This window comes from Pogona vitticeps, chromosome 1 (genome assembly GCF_051106095.1).
Source record: "Pogona vitticeps strain Pit_001003342236 chromosome 1, PviZW2.1, whole genome shotgun sequence".
Classification (NCBI taxonomy): domain Eukaryota; kingdom Metazoa; phylum Chordata; class Lepidosauria; order Squamata; family Agamidae; genus Pogona; species Pogona vitticeps.
The window spans coordinates 207861083-207879766 of NC_135783.1; the positions used below are offsets into that span (position 1 = coordinate 207861083).

The 18684-nt window shown below is 42.4% G+C and overlaps 1 protein-coding gene across 5 annotated transcripts in view; it reads left to right on the forward strand.

Moving 5' to 3' along the window:
• The first annotated feature begins 420 nt into the window (after positions 1-420).
• FIGN (fidgetin, microtubule severing factor) overlaps positions 421-18684 on the forward strand; it is a 160974-nt gene continuing 142710 nt past the window's right edge. The window contains exons 1-2 of one of the 5 annotated variants that reach the window (XM_078394731.1): positions 421-894; positions 1851-2113. In XM_078394731.1, the coding sequence (XP_078250857.1) occupies positions 2089-2113 (25 nt within the window). In that variant the 5' untranslated portion in view covers positions 421-894; positions 1851-2088. Of the gene's footprint in view, positions 895-1404; positions 1604-1850; positions 2114-18684 lie in introns of those variants that run through there. The other 4 variants (XM_020804378.3, XM_020804377.3, XM_020804373.3 and 1 more) reach the window with 4 other exon arrangements.

Genomic DNA, 18684 nt, shown 5'->3' on the forward strand with positions numbered 1-18684 from the left:
GGAGGAGGGCGGGAAGGAGGAATGGGGACCGGGGCTCGGGCTATGGCGCTTGGCCGGTGGCGGGGCAGCGTCCGGTGCCGGGCCAAGTCTGGTTGCCGAGGGGGGGCGGCGTCGGCGTCGGCGGCGTCTCCTCCGCGCGCGGGGCTCCCGCCAACTCCCCGAGTTGCCCCTTTCCCTCCTGCCGCCCGCGAAGGGGAGGGCGGGCCTCTCGGCCGCTCTGCCATGACCTCCCGGCCACCTCCGGGCAGGGCTCGCCTCTTTCCTCGCCGGCGGCAGCCCCGGCGCTGTAACCTGACCTGGGCAGCCGAGGGGCCTGGCGGGGGTGCCGCCGCGGCAGCAGCGGCGGCCACGGTGGGAGCTGCCGGAGCCAAAGCAGCAGCAGCAACACCAGCAGCAGCAGCAGCAGCGCGGCCATTGAGCTCGGCGGGGCTCTTTTCCCCTTGACTCTGGTTGCGCCTCTCTCTCTCTCTCTCTCTCTGTTTGTCTGTCTCTAGCTCACGCGCTCAGTTTCTCATCACTCCTCCTCCCCCCCTACACACACATACTCCGCTTTTCCCCCCCCTTTTTTTCTTTTCTTTTTTTTTCTTCTTTCCTTTTTTTTTTTTTTTTTTTTTTGGAAAACTGATCTTTGGCTCTCGGCGTGTGAAAGTGATTTGAATTTGGCTCGGCGGCGCTCTGCGCAGGCGTCCAGCGGCTGGCATGCTGGCTCTTTGCAAAGCAGCTGTTTTGGGTTTGAAATTCCAACATGGCAGAGGCTGCAGTCCGTCTTCCTTTCCAAAACTTGGAATGATTTCAAATCGGAGGCACCTTCGCTTCACCCGGTCCCCCATTCATCTGCGCTCGGAGAGGATCGATACGGCTCTAACCCACCGGGCTTCCCCACCGATCCTCCAGGTAAGAAGAGCTCTTTTTCCCCATGGCTGTTTCGCTCTCGCTCTCTCTCTCTCCCCCCCCCCCCCATAACTCACCCCATACACGCCTTCGCTGGCTCTGTTTAGGATTTTCTATAAATTCAAATAAATGCATCCCAGGCGCCTTCGCATTTCCAAAGCGGCCCTATTAAATAGTTAAATAATCCATAAGGCTTTCAAGGTACAGTATATCTAGGGTATATTCCGGCCTGGTTTATTTATTTATCCACCCGCCGCCGCCGCTGTGGACCATCACTCCCGCTTGCTCTCCGGAGCGCAGGGTGGAAAGTAAAGAGATCGCCCTGCTGGGTGGTTTCCACCCCCCCTTCCTTGATCCTCGTTTACAATAGTAAGGAGAAGCAAAGAGTTCGCGGTCGTGAACTCTTCCTACCCCCACCCCCCACCCCCCAGGATCGGACGCACGCACGCACCTTAATCCACTTTCGCCTAAGTGAGCCTTTCTCTTTATTATCTTTTATCCCCCCCACCCACCCTCAAGTTCTGGTCAAAGTGGTAACCTGGGGAGGGGGTGAGGAGCATGGGGATAAGCTGGGAACGAAGTCTCTTCGGGAGAAACTTAACTTTTAAGCAAATGAGTGTCAATAAGGAGAGGAAAAGTTAGGGTTAAATCTCTGGATTTTTAGTTGAGGGTGGGGGACGGGAATATGTCAAAGAAGCTGATGCGGTAAAATGTAAGCATATCAGCATGGAGTTGGGGGGGGAAGAAACAGCACGGTGGGCGTATTGTTGGCTGGGAAGGGAGAAAAAGATGTATAATTTAATGGTATACAGAATCCACTGATCCTATTACTATCCTCCCAGGAGCTCTTGTTAGTTTCAATGGGAGTCAGTGAAATTGACATGGACTTGTATTGGTGGTCATGTGTTCTCTCTCTCTCTCTCTCTACCCCCTCCCCCTTTCTTCTCTTGTGATCTGAGATCCCCTTTTTGTTGATGTTGCTTTCCCACTTAATTATATGCATGTAGGTTAAATGAATACCTGACGAAAGGGCCCACGTTTCAAGGCAGTGACATTTGATAGCTGAGAGGAAAAGTGGCTTTAATGAAAAGCAACCTTTGGAATTCCTGCTTGTGAGGAGGAGGAGGAGAAGAAGAAGAAGAAGAAGAAGAGGGGGAAAAATCCAATTCAGCTTTTTTTGTGTGCTGCCAGCAAGAAATGATCAGCAGCACCAGTGTTTATGGTATGTCTGTTTTGGGATCTACTTCTTCCTCTCTCTCTCTTCTAAAATGCATTGAGATGATGGTTTTAGAAAAAGCATGATTAAAATCTCTAAGGACTGTACATGTGGTTACAGCTAGCAATAACTGTTTGATATTAATGGTAAAAGCTTCCCAATGTATAAATAAGCCACCGGGGTGTGTGTATGTGTGTGAACGGTGTTATCCTGCTTTTGCTTTGATTGTAGTGTTACTTTTTGTTCTCGGCTGCAAACCCAAAGTTGCATGTTACTAGTAATGCCCTGTGTACACTCAATGTAGTATGTAAATTAGTAAACTCGCTGACTGTAAAAAGGGGGAGGGGAGAGACATGTACACATCGGTGCCTATACACATACTTGGCTGATGTTTTTATCCGTTGTTTCTGTACAGTTCAGATAATATTCATCTGCCTACTTTTTCTGATGGATTTTTAGTCCAGGAGAGAAGAATAACGGGCTTCATAATGAGTGCAATAACCAGTTCTCTCCCCTGGCTCCCCTCCCCCCCCCCACCAGTTTTTAATAATGGCCTGTATATTTTCTGTCCTCTTTTTTCCTTACGGCTGCTTCTCCGTGCTGTCTTGCACAATGTGATGGTCAGGAGCTGAGGCAGACTTTTAAAATTATGGGAAGATGATACATTATTTTAAAAAATAGAGGTGAGGAGGGTAGTTTGGTGAAACAGTGCAGGGAAGATGTCAACATATCTTTCAGATGCGCTGTGCCCAAGTCTAGGTACAGAAGCCCAGGGACTTGTGTTCTGCACACAGTTTTTTTTAAAAAAGGAGTTTGTTAGGATTGGGAAGGACAGGGAGTAGACTTGCTTTTAATAGCCTGTGGCAGAAGCAAATAAGAGAAGAGCCAAACTCCATGGCCAGCGGTGGTGTGTTGCTGTGGTGGGGGTGGGCAGGTTGTATTTGCAGCTAACGGGACTGTCTTTCGTACCAACATAAACCTCAGTCCAAAGCAAAGCTTGAGAATAGTTGTCCAAGGTGCCATCCTGAACTGATGCTGGAAGTGCCTCTGGTATAAATCAAAAGTAACCCTGAGCTGCTGGTTACAGTGGGGATGATGATCAGATTCATTTTTTTCTTTTCTTTTTTTGCATTTTGAACTTGTTGACTTTGAGACAATCAATAAGATTATTGTTTATTTTAGATGCACACCATTTGCCCTTAGACATGTTTTTAAGAGAGAAGAGTGTGCAAGAGGGAGAAAGCAAAGAAGACAGGGCTTTTCTCTCTATCTCTCCTTCTCTACCCCCCCCCTTTTATTTCCCCCTTTTCCTGGAGCTGTTGGAGCGAATGTGATTGCCAGATGGGAGATTTCCCTCTGTGATGTTAAAGCTGTAATATATATTCACAGCAGATTGGACCTGCTGCTTGTGATGAGGATATTACATTTATAAATTTTAAATCGGGAATTGGATAGTGTGCGGAGGGCTGAAATTGGATGGGGTAGATGGAGGCCACTGTTTAAATGCAATTCCTGGATGATGGTGGTGACGATGATAATAATTCTAATAGTGGTCACATACAGTAATCATGGCTCAATGACACTGCTTTGTATGTTGTGCAGCACATGTATACCTTATTTCCCCCCCCCCTCCTAATTTTTCAGATTGTGTTCAACTCAAAATTTCCTTTATGAGTCTCTTAGAAGAGTGGCTTGGAAAGAGGTCCGTTCTTTTAGGGTGGGAGAGAGAGAAAGCACATGAGAGATGGAACAAGTGTAATCAATTTGGCATCTGAATTAAAAACAAAAGCAGAATAAAATGGGGATGCTGGGATGGTTGTCAGTGAATGTGCCTTGCTATTGTTTGGGTTTGTTTGGTGTTTTTTTTTGTTTTTGTTTTTGCCCAGCATTGTTGTGGCCTGTCAGAGGCAGATCTGAAAACACTGGTGAGTAGGAGCGAGGAGTCGCATGCCCGGCAGTTCTGCTGGTGCAAGTGGAAAGTATGTTGTGGTCAGGAAATGAAAGTGACTGTGTCTCTTTTGAACAAGTCCTTTCTCCAGGTGAACATCTATTGAGCAGCCACTTGTCACCATGGTACACTGGGGAGAAAAAGATGGAAAAAGTTAGTGCTGAGTTGGAGAATCTGCCTTGAAATGACCTCCCCTCCCCTTGGTTTTTTTTTTAAAAGATAAACTGAGGAACATAGAGTTGGTGCAGCTTGTGTTTTGCTTCACATCTACCTAGGAATGCCAAAGCCATGAGATCCTAGTTTTTGCAGTTTTGACTCTGAGTTTCTTAACATCTATGGATGCATGTGCTAATTTCCCACCTAGATACTGATGGAGATGATTAGAGACAGCCTTCTCTAATAATTGCAGAGGAAAACATCCAAATGCAGAGTGTGTTTTAGCATTTGTAGTTCAGACTTTCTTTTCTTTCTCTCTTGTACGTCGCATCTTGAGACATGTGTATCATTTGGGAGACTTGATAGATTTTCCAGGTGGTGTTTGCAAAGTTTACTCCATGGAAGTGAATTCCAGTTTCCTGGCCCTGATAACTCTTCTGCATTCTGTTGTGTATTTGTTAGTACCTCTTGATCATGAAAATCCTTCCCCCTCTTTTTTCTTTTGGTGTTAATATTTATGGCATGAAATTGGCACTGCTTTGCACCAATCAAGAGACCCTTTTTGGAACATCTCTCCCCCCCCCCGCCATAGCTTCTTTCTGACAAGTGTTCAACATGTGAATCCTTACTGTAAGCAGTTGTGTCATAGGATACAAGCCACAGACAATTCAGGTCAGATATAACTTTTTTAAACAAACAAATAAATAACTTTCAAAAATGACTCAGAGGTGAAGTTTTACAGGACCCTCTTGATAACTTCTTAGTTTTCTTTACTAGCCTGCTTGCTGTTCATAGGAGAATGAGCTGTTCCTTGTAACCAACTTTTAAGGGGCTTCTCTCCTCCTCCGTTGTAGCTGAGAAGACAGCATCACTATGCTGCAAGCTAAAATGTGGTGGGAGCTATGGTAGCTTTTATATTTGTGAATGGATTATGTTTCATGCCCAGGGATTGCAGGGTAATGTAGTGTTATTGTGTGATAATTGTGACAAGATGTGATTGGTACGCATAGCTTGTGTGTCTGGTTGCCATTCCTCTGCAAGAAGAGAAATTGCATTAAAATAGCCGGCTGTAGTGAAAGGAATCAGGATGTGTGTCATTTGTGTAGTGCAGAAGATGATGTTTACTGCTGGGCAATAAGCAGTGCTTCAGGTTTTGTTCAGGCAGACATAAGCGGAGCATATTATGAATGGCAGCCCACTCCCCATGCTATCACCAAATAAATATATCTGATACATGGTGGAACTTTTCTCCAACTCCTTTCTGGTGGCAGACATTCAGCATGGAATCTTGATTCCCAATATCTTCCAGAATATTTTGCCCTGGAATATAATTCTTTAAGTATTTTCCAGTAAGAGTAGCACTGTCTTTGTGTTCTGAGGCTGGTTATTCACGGGCACACAATTGTTTACTTACAACGGCAAAAGTGTTTTTTCTTGCACCCGGCTATCCCTGCCCTCGGCCAGAGTTTTTGGGAGAGGAACTTGAACTTTAAAAATGCAACTGTTTTATTGTGCATGAAAAAGGCAAAAAGAAGAGCAGGTTGCAGGGGGCTCCTGCTTTATGTGCGCTTTTAGAAATATTGCTTTTGGGGAGTGATCATTCTGATGCATGTGTGGTTGTCAATTAGTTAGCGCCGTGTGCGCGTGCATGAAGTATTTAGATGTAATGACTGATCTTCCTGCAGTCTTAATCATCAATTAATCAGCTAATCTGCTTGTTTAGCAGTCATTTTAATGATACAAAATCAGCATGATAGCTGTACAGAAGAAACTCTCTTGCATGTTGTTTTTAATCCCCTGTTCTAATCTAGTGCTATTAGATCCAATAAAAGGAAGTACCTGGTTTCTTGACCTATCTTAATATATACCTTTATAAAAACTAAATGTTGCATTATATATGTTTATAGGAAGTGCAAGATTTATTGATGTAATGCTCATTTAATTAACTGGAATTTCATTGTGATTTATTGATGGAAGAGAATTGTTATATGGGCATTTTGTGAAGCAATTGAGCATTCTTAACTATCAATAAGCACAATAAACTCTTTCAACAGCATATTTACCTCCTTTCTTCCTCCTTCTCTTCCTTCATGAACAAAGATAGCAAAATGAACAGAAACATTTGCAACCAGTTAGCCAGGATTTAATTTTCTCTTTTACCGTGCAAGTTAAGTTAAAAATAATGCATGTTAATAATAATAATGGAGTAACTTTGAAGCTATGGATCTATAGCTGCTATTAAATCAGTTTGAGAAGAGGCAATGCAGGGAATCTGAATCTATGCATTAGGCCTTCTTAAAGGTTGGGGAGGCACAGTAAGTTTATTGAAGATATTTCCTTCTTTCCTTTTAAATATTGTTTTGGTAAACCAAATACCTTGAATCCAACAATCTAATCCTCTGTCTTTTTACATGAACTAGAGCTCTCTATATGTAATGGAGTTTGCTGCTTTGTAAATTAGTATAGCATTGCAGCCCAAGTTTATATATTATGTAGCAAGTATTTCTTCCTTTCCAAACTTTAAAATCAAGACTGTGCATTAGGGTTTTTCCCCCCTTGTTGTTTTGGAGTGTGAGATTCTTTTGACTTTAGGTGTTTCCCTTTTTCTAAATTTTAAAAGTGGTCTGATTTCTAAGAAGAATCATTTGTGGGAACTTCAAGAGGGAGGAACAATGGAATATTTTCATCAGCAATACAGTGCTGTTGATGTCTAAGAAGTAAGTCCAGTTGAATCAAATGGTCTCAATACAGGTCTGCAGCCTTAAAAAAAATCCAATAAATCCAATAAAATCTACCAGTGTTAGTTTGTTTCATCAGTTATAGCAAAAATAAAACCAAAATTAAAACAAGTTTTATGGCACTTTAAGGGCATGGTCTAGAGGGGCGGGGTATAAATTTAATAAATAAATAAATAAATAAAATAAACAAACATTAAATTTAGTGTAATCTTTTGTGTTTTAGTATCTACTTCAGACGAAATTGAGGAATGCTTCTAGAGAAGTGGATTGTAATTCAAGAAAGCTCACATTGAAATAAACCAATTGGTTTTTAAAGTATCACAATATTTTTGCTGCTCTTATTAGTATTTCTGAACAGGTTCTGTATAGATTTGCCCATTTTACTCTGTACTGAAAGTGTGTGTTGAGTGCTTTTAAATTATGTTTTATAATATATAAATGAGAGGCAATGGGTATATATTTGTATAAAATTTTAATTGGAGAATCTAAATTGTACTTGCAGATTGACAGAAGCAGCCTAGCTTGGTTTTAACTTGTGAATATGTTGGCCACCTGAAATAGAAAGCAAGGCCTTTTATAGTCGATCAGTTGCAGCTTGTCATGAAACTACACCTGTTGAAATGTATTCTTCTTCAGAACAATTAAAGATACAGAAGCCTTGTCTTCTGTTTCATGTGGCCACTTTAATTTTATGTTCTTTGGGGAATGGTGGGGAGAAGCAGGGGATGGGTAGAAAATGCCATTTGCCATATTGGGTCCACTGCGCCGTAACTGTGTTTCAGTGAGTATAAGATGCAGTTTTTTCGCAGCTATGAAGCCTAAACTCCCAGAACGGTGAAGTTAAAATGAAGGGTGCCCCTTCTTTTCTTGGGACTTGAAACCAGCTATTGAAAAAGGCTAAGTGCTTTGTTTCCTAGATATATTGTGTAAGAGATACAGATACCTAATGATTAACAGTAAAAGTGATTTTGGCTTTTCTTGTGTAGTAGGAATAGAAACAATGGATTTCATGGGGATGGGGGTGGTAGTTAGCGCTCTAGTACCCAAAGGAAGAATTCTGTCCTGCTGTAATGCAAACTGGATTTCTCTGCATCACTACAGGCACCTGACAACAAGGTGTTAAAGGAGCGGTGCTAGTCCACTTTGTTGTTTTGGTATGGTCTGTAGTGGTTCCTGTCCGATGCTTTATGGTAGCACATTTTCTCTTGGATAAAATTTATTTTAAGTGGAATGTGTGTGTGTGTGTGTGTGTGTGTGTGTGTGTGTGTGTGTGTGTTTTGAAGCACAGAATTAAAAGGCAATTTTGTGTGTGCGTGTTTTTAGTGAAAACTAGGTTGGTCAACAGTGTTTAAAAAATCTTGTTACTGCTGTGTGTCACTGATTCTTGAGAATTTTTGTTTCCAAGGCCTATAGTCTTAATGCAACTTGTTAGCTGTGAGTAAATGGCATGCTTTCAGATCCAATATAGGTGGTGTGTGTGTGTGTGTGTACACACACACACACACACACACACACACAAACACAAACACACACACACTATCCTGTGTGAATCCCATCTTGATAAGTTTTATTGCAAAGAAGAAACTCCCAATTTCCCCTCAACATAACAATGGCAACTTTGTAGCATTCTCGGGTTGCACAGATGGGTTCACTTGAGCAAATACAAGCACATATTATGTACTGCTTTTCTGCCGTTAAATGCATGTCAACTTCAAAAGTAGAGATTTCATTGTATTCTGCTATCCCTGATCAGTCTTCCAGATGTTCACATATGTTTTGGGAAGTAGCTTACCTCTACAGCTGGATTTAGTTTCTTCTGTATTGTGCTGGGGGTGTGCATGCTTGCTGCCTCTAGTAGCTTGTAGGTGGAAAATTCTTCAGTGTCTTTTCCTTTTCGGCTCTACTACATTGTCTTGTGTTTCTTTGCATGATGATAAGCTCCCTTCTGATAAAATGTGATATCAGTATGAATGGAAAGAGGACAGGAAGACCACAATTCTCTGCCCAGTTAAAGTCTCCCTAAATCCAGTTTGCTTCAGTTACATTTAAGTCACCTGTGTGCCTTAGTTGGAACCTAAGCTGTCTCAAAATGTCTTCATGTTAACATTTGAGCTGGTATCTTTGTCTTTTGAGGAAACAAAGATCAATGGCTCAACTGGGGTGAAAACCAGTTTTTAAATAACGCCCCCCCTGCAGGTTTCTTCCACTGGCTTGCAGTGCATTATGGCATCTGAATCCACATGTGTATTTAACATTTTCCCCCTTCTTGTGTATAAGTTGATAGTCTGTTTGTGTAAAGTGCTTAGGCATCTTTTAAGAGCAGGAAGAGTGAGATGGTAGTTATCTGGGTGCATGCTTTGGGAGTTAAGCCATGCTAAGCACTGTAGGTCTTACTTCTGAGTAAGTATGCCTAGGAGTGGGCTGTGTGAATAGTATGCTCTTGCTCACTAGCATTTGTACCACCGGTGTGTCTGATTCTTGAGAAGTGATTAAGGCTGGCGTGTAAGTACGCAGTGACAGCTGTGCTTATGGATGTGAAGAAACTGCTAAGTGCTGTAACATTACCCTTTTCAGTTCGCCTCATGCAAAGCATGAACTTAGTTTGTTAGGATGTATAGAAACAATTGCCTCAGCTATCCTCTCTTTCTTATTCCGATTACTTTACCTCAACCAGTCTGATTACTTTCTGCCTCCCTGTGTTGACACGGAGAAGCTCATAACGTCAGGGCTGCACGGAGCCAGGTTTGAAGCTGATATATAAGGCATCACATCTTGATACCTAAAACAAATTTAAAAATCAAGTATCCTTTTCAAGTCCTAACAGAGGCACATGGGAAGGTCCAGCCAGGATGTATCTGAACACACTTGAAGGGGTGCCATTTATTTTCAAAAGAAATTTCTGCCATCACTCCTGAATGGCTCCACCATGGAGAGAGAGATATCAAAAGAGCTCAGAAAAGCAACACTATTCTTTCATGTTCTCAAGTACTCAGACACTTACAAGATTGTTTCCAAGAAGGGAAAAGAATTGATCCTATTTTGAACTCCTTGTTGTTGGCATTTGCGAGCCACGTTCTGTATCGAGAGCTGTAAACATTAAATTTCTTTTCCGTTGGGCTCAGAATGTGAATATGAATGTACTTCTGGCATATGCACCTGTGGTCGCTTAAGTGAACAATGTGAAGTGTGGGTGAGAATCCGGAAAAACAACCAGCCTCACTTTATCATAATTGGATATTTTAGCATCCGACTATATATGTATTACATTCTCCATCTTAGTCTCCACACCGTATATCCTTTAATAGAACTGCATAGGTTTTCAGCTGGCATGTGCAATGTTTGCTCTGCAGTGAACCTCATTGAAATCAGTTGGGCTTACTAGTGAGTAAGGGTGCAAAGGGATGCTGTTCTAAATCACAAAAGCTGCAGTCCTGTGATGGATACTCCCAAGCACATCCCAGTGAGTACAATGTAAGGAAGCACACATGAGGTTGAGGCTATTACTGTTGCCACCAGTTCATGTCCCATAACACCTGTGTCTTTTGATGCTGTGAGAATCGATCAGGTAAAGTTTTTCTGACCAAATATTCTCCATGCTAGGAAACCCTCTTTCTTGTTGTGTTGTTATTCAAGGCTTAGGAGCAGGGCTGGAGAACACAGTGGCATTGCATAGGAACTTTAAAGGACTTGTTAAGAAAAGAAGAAGCTGTCTGGGTGCTATGGTTCCAGGAAGTATAGGAACTCTGTGGATAGGATTTGGATGCAAAGCATGGGGAGGGAAGGAAATTAGAATAAGAAGGCATCGTGGCTAGATAGCTCAGTGGTTTAGGCACCTGGCTGCAGATCCAGAGGTAAGGAGTTTTGATTCCCCACTGTGCCTCCTTGACAGGGTCTGGACTTGATGGCCTATAGGGTCCCTTCTACCTCTGCATTTCTATGATGAGGATGATGACTTTAATATAGGAACTGCATTGGGAGTGTTAGTGATAATGGCAGTCTATAAAATATGCCTTATGAAAGCAGCCAGCAAGCAAATGCCACAAAAGGAATGGCAAAGATTTAAACTTGCATTAAAAACAACACCATCCTTTTGACTGTTGGCATAACTGTGATCCCATCAGCCTTATTGAGATTACTCCGGAGTAGGTGATCTGAGTGTAGAAGCTTATCGAAACAAGTCTATATTTGAAATGGCTAATGAAGAAACGAAAGAACAAGAAGCATCTTGCAATCTTTGTTTCATTAACCCCATTATGTTGAACTGTTGCTAATTATGCCACACCATCGTATGTTCGGTGAAGTATATACTGTGTAAGCATTCTCCTGTTTTCCCTTTGTTACTCTTTCATCCGTCCTGCTAAATTCCTCTGCTGCCTTAATGCTTGGATTTAGCTGGCTCATTATCTCTATGTAAAAAACTGGAGAGTAAGGAATCTTTGTGACACAGGTTGCGTTCAGGGGTTCTGGGAGGAGTGCAGATATGTGACAGCATTATATTTACTGTTTCTACTGACCATACCTTGATGGACTTGGGTGTTTTTTCCCCCTCTCCATTTTTATGGAGTAGTAAAGGCAGTACAGTCTGAAGTATTCGGATGGTCCCTGATACGGTGAAGTAGTTCTCACTGACCTATGCTGGAATGTTTCAGGAAAGATTATCCTGCTTTGACTGCATTCCTTCCTAGAATTTCCCAATCATATTTCAGTTAGTTTCTTGATATTAAATTTTCCAGCTTTTCAAAATGGGCCATAGCAGCTATGTTGCCCAGGTGTTTCTGGGAATTATAGTAAAAAAATAAAAACTTTACCAGTTTCTGGGTCATAGTAATAGTTCAGCCGTTCGTTTGAGGTACGGGAGCAAGAACAACTTCAGTCATACACTTCCCTGTGTGCACTGAGTATTTTTCAGCCAACATTCTTTAGGCTTTGTATATATGGACACTGGTCATTAAAGTGTTTCTCTTTAAAAAAAAAAAAAAAAAGCCTTAAAGCAAACAAACAATCTTTACCTTGCAAAATCTTGAGGTGGTGGATTCAGCACTCTCTAATGTCGGCTGAGAGATTGTGGCTCTCGTAGGTTGTACTGAGAACCTTGTGGCGGTGCAAAGGTTTGAACCCAAGTCTCCTGCAGTCCCGAGTCCAGTGCCTAGTCCAGTTTCAACTACTACTCCACGCTCTGCCTCCCTTAAAAATTAATGTGACAGATTGAATCTTACAGGCCTTACCTTCCCGTGGGTGTTTGTTGCTCCGAGTGTAGGAGCCCCCCTCCTCAGTTGCTCCTCCCCAAGCAGCCTCCTTTCAGTGAACAGATGGCTGTGTACCCCTCACCGTGGGCATATGGGAAGGGCTGGATTGGGTCCTTCGTTCCTTTTTTAGACACAGTTTATGTGCCTTTGTTGTGACAGAAGTACATGTCTTCTGGAGCTGTATGAATTTGTTAGTTACAAAGGTATCTAAAGAAGTGAGGGCTGTCCTTGTTCAGATTGGTGCCCACTCAGTGGAAATGTCTGAGTGGATGATTGATTTGTTTGTGTCTGGGGTGTTTCATAACTTGATTCCCTGCTCTGTGCCTGGGTGCAGCTTCTATTTCCTTTGCACAATTTCTCCCATTGTCAGCTGTGCAAGCCAAAATGTAACCCCCTAGTCATCACCTGGTGCTCTTTAGTTCTTTGGGGTGGTCTGTAGGCTGGGTGGAATTTTATAAGTACAAGCAAGATCATTCGACTCTCATGATGCTGGGACATAATAATCAAGTGTGCATTTGTATGCTAAAATTGGCTTACGGTGAAATACATTGAACGGCAGGTAAGTATATGCAATGACACTTTCGTATTTTTTATGTCCCCCTTCCTCCTGCTAAATTGTGACTTTAAGCTGTAAATTGCAAGCATCTCAACCAGTCATTCTATTAAAACAACGATGTTCTCCAAATTGGACCAATTTTATTTCTGTCTTTTTATTAATTTCTTCTATTCAAACCATTACAAGCATGATGCTGCTTTGTTGATTTCTCATTATTTCCAAGTTAGGGGCCCCAGAATTTTAACCTAATCCCAATAGTACTACACACGCGTGCACACACACAAATCACTGGTGAGTTAAAATGCACTCCGATGATGTCTGTTTAGAGATTTCTACAGAAAAAGTAGATTTATTGTCTTTTTTTAAAGGAAGTGCCTTGTTTGCAAGCATTTTACAGCTAATTATGCACATATACAAGTGATTATACTTTATTTTCTCCCAGTTCCAAACACTTCAGGATGCTATTTCCTTAATTAGTCTATGTCATGCCTACAAATACTAAACCTTAGTGATGACACATTAATTACTCCCTTCCCCCAGCAGTCATTGCATGCTATGTTGTAAGCAGTTGCACGATCATCATAAGATTTTTTTTTTCATGGGAATTTAGGATTCCTATTCTCCTCAAATCTTTTTTATTTTAGGCTATGTTTTTCCTTCCTATTCCTCTGCATGTTTACGTGGAAGTACCCCTGGCTGAGCCTCCTTACCAAAGAATTGTTCATAGTATCTCGGGCTTTGTGTTAGCAGATGGATGGGCATCTTTCCTGACTTCACCATGCTTAAAAGTCTGTCTGCTGTTGTGTTGCTCGGAGGGCAGAAAGGTGCCACCTAGACCATAGCAGGATTGCCAATTTTCATGTCGAATGGGACTTCCTTTTGCCTTTTACTGTTGTGGGAAGGTACGTTGCAAGAGGTGTGTTTTTTCCTTGCCATTCCAGCGCCGTGATGTGAACAGCTGCATTAAACGGAACATTGGTTCAGTTAAAGGCAGATGTTCTTTCTTTTTCCAGTTGAATCTCCAAAAGAACAGAATAAGCTGGCAGTCCTCCTTCCTCATGCAATGATACTCCACTCTCCCAAACCTTTCTCTCTCTCAAAAGAAAAAGAGGTTAACTCTGTGTAGTCCTAAAGACAAATCAGTGTGGGGGAAACTTGCTTGTTACTAAGGAAGCTGACACGACAGTTGCTTTTAGCTGAAATCAAGGAGGTTTGGCATGCAAGGTGCATCTGGTAAACTCTCTCGCTCTCTTCAAGCTTTTCAGATTTGAAACACTGTCACATATGAATCTTTCCAGTTTCTAGCTCACTGTGAGGGAGAGAAATGAAGCTTTTATCTGGGATAACCTACCCACCCAGCCACCCAAAACCATGCAAAGTGATATTAAGCGGTCCCAATTGTAAGAGGGCAAACTTTGCAGAGGGGAGACCTCTAGGAGGAGGGCCTAATTACTGGGCTTTTTCCTCCCCCTAATTAATCATCCTCACAAATATTTGAGCAAAAGACTCTTTAGCAGTTGTACAAATATTTATTGATTGTTGCTAATATGATTGTCATTTTGTACCATCCAGAGAGTTAAATGGATGTTGAGGGAGAACTGTTTACACTGATTCTTCTTTAATGGAAAGCAAAGTAAGAAAGTTGCACGGCTCAAGAGAAAAAAATGGTAATGGCTTGCACTAAAACACCGTGTCTAGTTCGCGTTATCTACACATTTCAGATATTTTTCCTGAGTTCTTACCATTCTAGAACTAGGGTCGCGTCAAGGTGATTATGCCGGACTAGCTTTGGAGGGACCCCGTGGTCTAAGGCTTAGTCTTCCATGAAATGTGTTCTGTGCTTTTGGGCCAGTGAATACAGTAGGTCTCTGCCTGATCTAATTCATAGGGTTGTTGCGAGCACAGAATAGAGAGATGTTGGCACATGTACAGTATTTTAAATTTCGTGGGGGAAAAAAAGTCAGGATATAAATGTAATAAATAACGAATTATTACCCTTATCAGCCCCTGTAATTTTTTTTAATTAATTGTGCCTCCTGTGCTGGTTGTCATTTGGTCATATGCCTTATAAAGGGGATTCCTCATTTTTACCCAGCTTCATACAGTTTCGTATTACCATTTAATTTACCCATTTCAATTATTTATATACCACCTGATTAGTGTAAAGCACTACTCTGGGTAGTTGACAAAACAAGAACAAAAACAATAAATCCAATGCAGCTCCCCCTCCCCCAAACCAATCCCAAGTGAACTCCATGTAATAGCCATCCCATAATAGAAGGGAAGAAAACACATTGATGGTTGTCCAGTAACATGATCGCAGTTACTGGGGGAAGGGGAAAGAAGATCTCTTTAAATGCGTCCTCAGGTCTTTAACGGCTTCTTGAAGGTTGGGAAGGAGGAGGGCTGAGGGATCTGTGCTTTGAAAGATGTGGGGCCATTACTGAGAAGGCTCATCTCATCTTGGAGACCTTCTTTGCTGCCCTTAGGAAGCTTCTATCATTTCTAAATCAATCTAGCAATGCTATTAAAGCAAGTCCTCCCCTTTGTTAGGATTGGTATCTAATGTGACAACAGATTTGAAGAAATTAATGGTTAGCAAACCCCCCCCCCCCGTGTCTTTTGAAGAATCAACGTACATTCCTGTTCTCTACAACAGCCTTCTATGACCTGGCCTTCAGCAGATGGGTTAGATTTTAAGCTCTGTTATCCGCAGCCAGTGACTGTGCTGTTTGAGGAGGATCTGAGTCCCACATCATATGGGAAGTTCTAGAATGGGAGAGGCTGTCTTGAGAGAATTGTTAGCTAGTTTGTGGCATTTTGGATATTTACACTGGGTACAAAAGCAATCCTAGATTTTATTATGTATATTGTAGCTAATTGATGAAATGCTGAGCAACCCAGTCAAGGAAACCAGCAGCGTATGGCTGTCCTATGAGTAAGTAAATAGTGGGCATTGCCCACTATTTGCGACACATGATTAGCACCTCTTCAATTCATTACAGCAATTTTCACAATTCCTCTTGCACACACATAAATATCCAGTAGTTTCTAGCCATTGTTTATGATGGCATAAATGAAATATGTGCCCTATATGGGTTGGCTACACATGGGTCTCTGAGTAGATAGACAGGGAACACTCTTAACAATTTCTTGTTGTTTTTAAGTAGCTGGCACATAAGCATTGTGATCATTTTTTACTTGTTGAGCTGAATAATCTTGCAAACAATTGCATGCAAGTTCAAGATGAGTGAAACAGGGACTGAGAAATCTGGAGACAGCCACAAGCTTTCCTTCTATTTCTTTGCATGAGCACGGAGCAGGCAGATTGCATTTTTGTGACCAGGAGGGACTAGAAGCATGCTAATTAAAAGCAGACTAATTAAAAATGGATTCTGAGCATTCTGATGTAACATTCCGCGCTTCCCAAGTGCTCTAGGGCAGTGGTCCCCAACCTTTTTGGGACCATGGACCGGCTGAGCCTCTGAGGAAGGTGGGACATCTCGCTGTGCTCTCTGGCACATGCGTGAAGCAGTGGGGGAGTGTGCACACATGTGCCAGCACTGGCGTGGGTGCTCCCCCACCCCTTCGCGCATGTGCAGGAGCACCTGAACGCCCACCCACGTGCGCACCCACCCCTTTGTGCAGACACTCGGGCGCATGCATGAAGAGGTGGGGGAGCGCTCATGCAGGTGCTGGCATGCACACACGTGTGCAAAGCAGCTGTGGGGAGGGGAGTGCGTGAAGGGGTGGGTGGGAGGTCTGTCTCTGTGGCCTGGCTCCGGCTCAGGCCATGGACTGCCACCGGGCTGTGAACTGGGGGTTGACGACCTCTGCTCTAGAGCAATGCCCACTATTTACTTACTCATAAGACAGTCATATTAGAGACACAAAGTGGTGCCTCGCTTAATGAGCGCACCGTATAATGACGAATCCGCATAGCGATCCCTTTTTCGGGATCGCTGATGCGGAGGCATACCGATGGTCGCAATGGGCAAAACTCGCATAGCGACGATCGGTAAGCGTTTCGCTTACCGACCTTTGCTTTGCGATGCCCACGGATCAGCTGTTAGGCGGTTCCAAAATGGCCGCCGGAAGCCCCGAAATGGCCGCGTGCAGCGTTTTCGCGCCCTACCCTCGCTTACTGAGGGCGCGAAAATGGCTGCCGCTATGGAGGAAACTTCGCTGAACGGTAAGTTTAGGGCCCATTGGAACGCATTAAACAATGTTTAATGCGTTCCAATGGGTTTTTATGTTGCATTTAGCAATGTTTTCACATAGCGAGGGTTAATCCGGAACGGATTAACCTCGCTATGCGAGGCACCACTGTACTGCCTAACACAGTATAACGTAGCACAGTTTATAATGTGTTTTGAAAATGGCTAGAAGGATTGATACTTTTAAAGAAAAGTATGCTAGTTACAGTCCTCCAGTACTTTTATAATGTTATCTGTAGGAGTGTTTTCAGGAAGGCTTTTGAGGGGGTATCCTGAAAATATACCATTCAGTAATAAGGAGATGCACCCAGGCTTTCCTTACTTTTTCTACATTTGGTTTGCACTTTTAGCCACCTCTTGATGGGATTAACAGCTGACATGAATTTTGCTTTCATTTTTAAACACTTTGCTTGTTAAAATATGTTCACAACACACTATACCATAGCAGTACATGTCCACTTGAAACATTGAGAAATGTAATAATGTTCCACTTTGTAATTCTCTTGAACTATTCATCTAGAACTATGGTTGTACAGTGGATGCAGTATGCTGGGTGGGTGATACAGTATATGGGCTCTGTGACCACCCCTAAAACATGGTCTTAAAATAATTATTTTAAATTTTTTAAAATTTCCATTTTGTGACGTTCCTTAAATTTGCCATTGTCTTATACAATAAAAGTGAACACCTACCTGTGCAAGAAGCAAAGATTAAAGTTAGTCATGATTATTAATGAAAAGTGCTCGCAGAATATACTCAAGCTAAAACTTTAGTTAATATTTAGGTTTCAGAGTTTTAGAGGAGCCATTGAGAAGCAGCACTTCTGGAAGAGATTTGATTTTCTGTTATCTTTATTTATTTATTTATTTATTTATTTATTCATTCATTCATTCATTCATTCATTCATTCATGCCCCACCTATCTGGTCATTGCGACCACTCTAGGCGGATCCTTAAAGATCCCTGCCCTTAAGGTGAGTGGGCAAACTCAGCAAGTCTAGGAGCTAGCTTTCCATTTCCAGGGCCTTTTGAAGGCCACCATAAACTTAAATTACAACTTAAACTTAATATTTAAATTTTCAGTTTTGAAAAAGTTCTGTTTGTGCGGGCGCCTCTGTGCTGAATGATGCAGAAGGGCCCGAGGCTCTCTATAAGTAGTGACTCACCAGGAGTATCCAGAACTAGTAAGGCACCTTCCCCCCACCCCACCCCAGGAAAAAAAAAGGGGGCGGAATGAGAACAGATGTGAGGGGTTGTAAAAATAGCTGGGAGGTAATGTAAAGCCAAGGGTGAGCAAGCTGTGGTTCTCCAGATGTTTTTTAGATAAGGTATTATATACATTGGTGAGTGAATGGCTGCAGGGTGGGTTCTTTAAAAAATGGATTCTCGTACCTTATTGCATTGAGCACTTTTTGGTGCTTCTCATGTTTTGTGGTATTGTATCCATTGATCCTTTTAGTATTGCATACTCATTGTTACTAACGTAAACACTGTCTTTTAATTGTTGTAAGCCACCCTGGGTCCTTTATAAAAAGAAAGGTGGGTTAAAAGTATTTTAAATAAATTCCTAAAAATCGTTGTTTTAAAACTGCAGAACTGGAAGGGACATTATGGATTTAATCCAGCCCCTACCAAGGATGCACAGTGGGGGATTAAATGATGGGGGTTACGTTCCAGTGACATTTGGAGGGCATGTTGCCTCCACCCCATCCTGTTG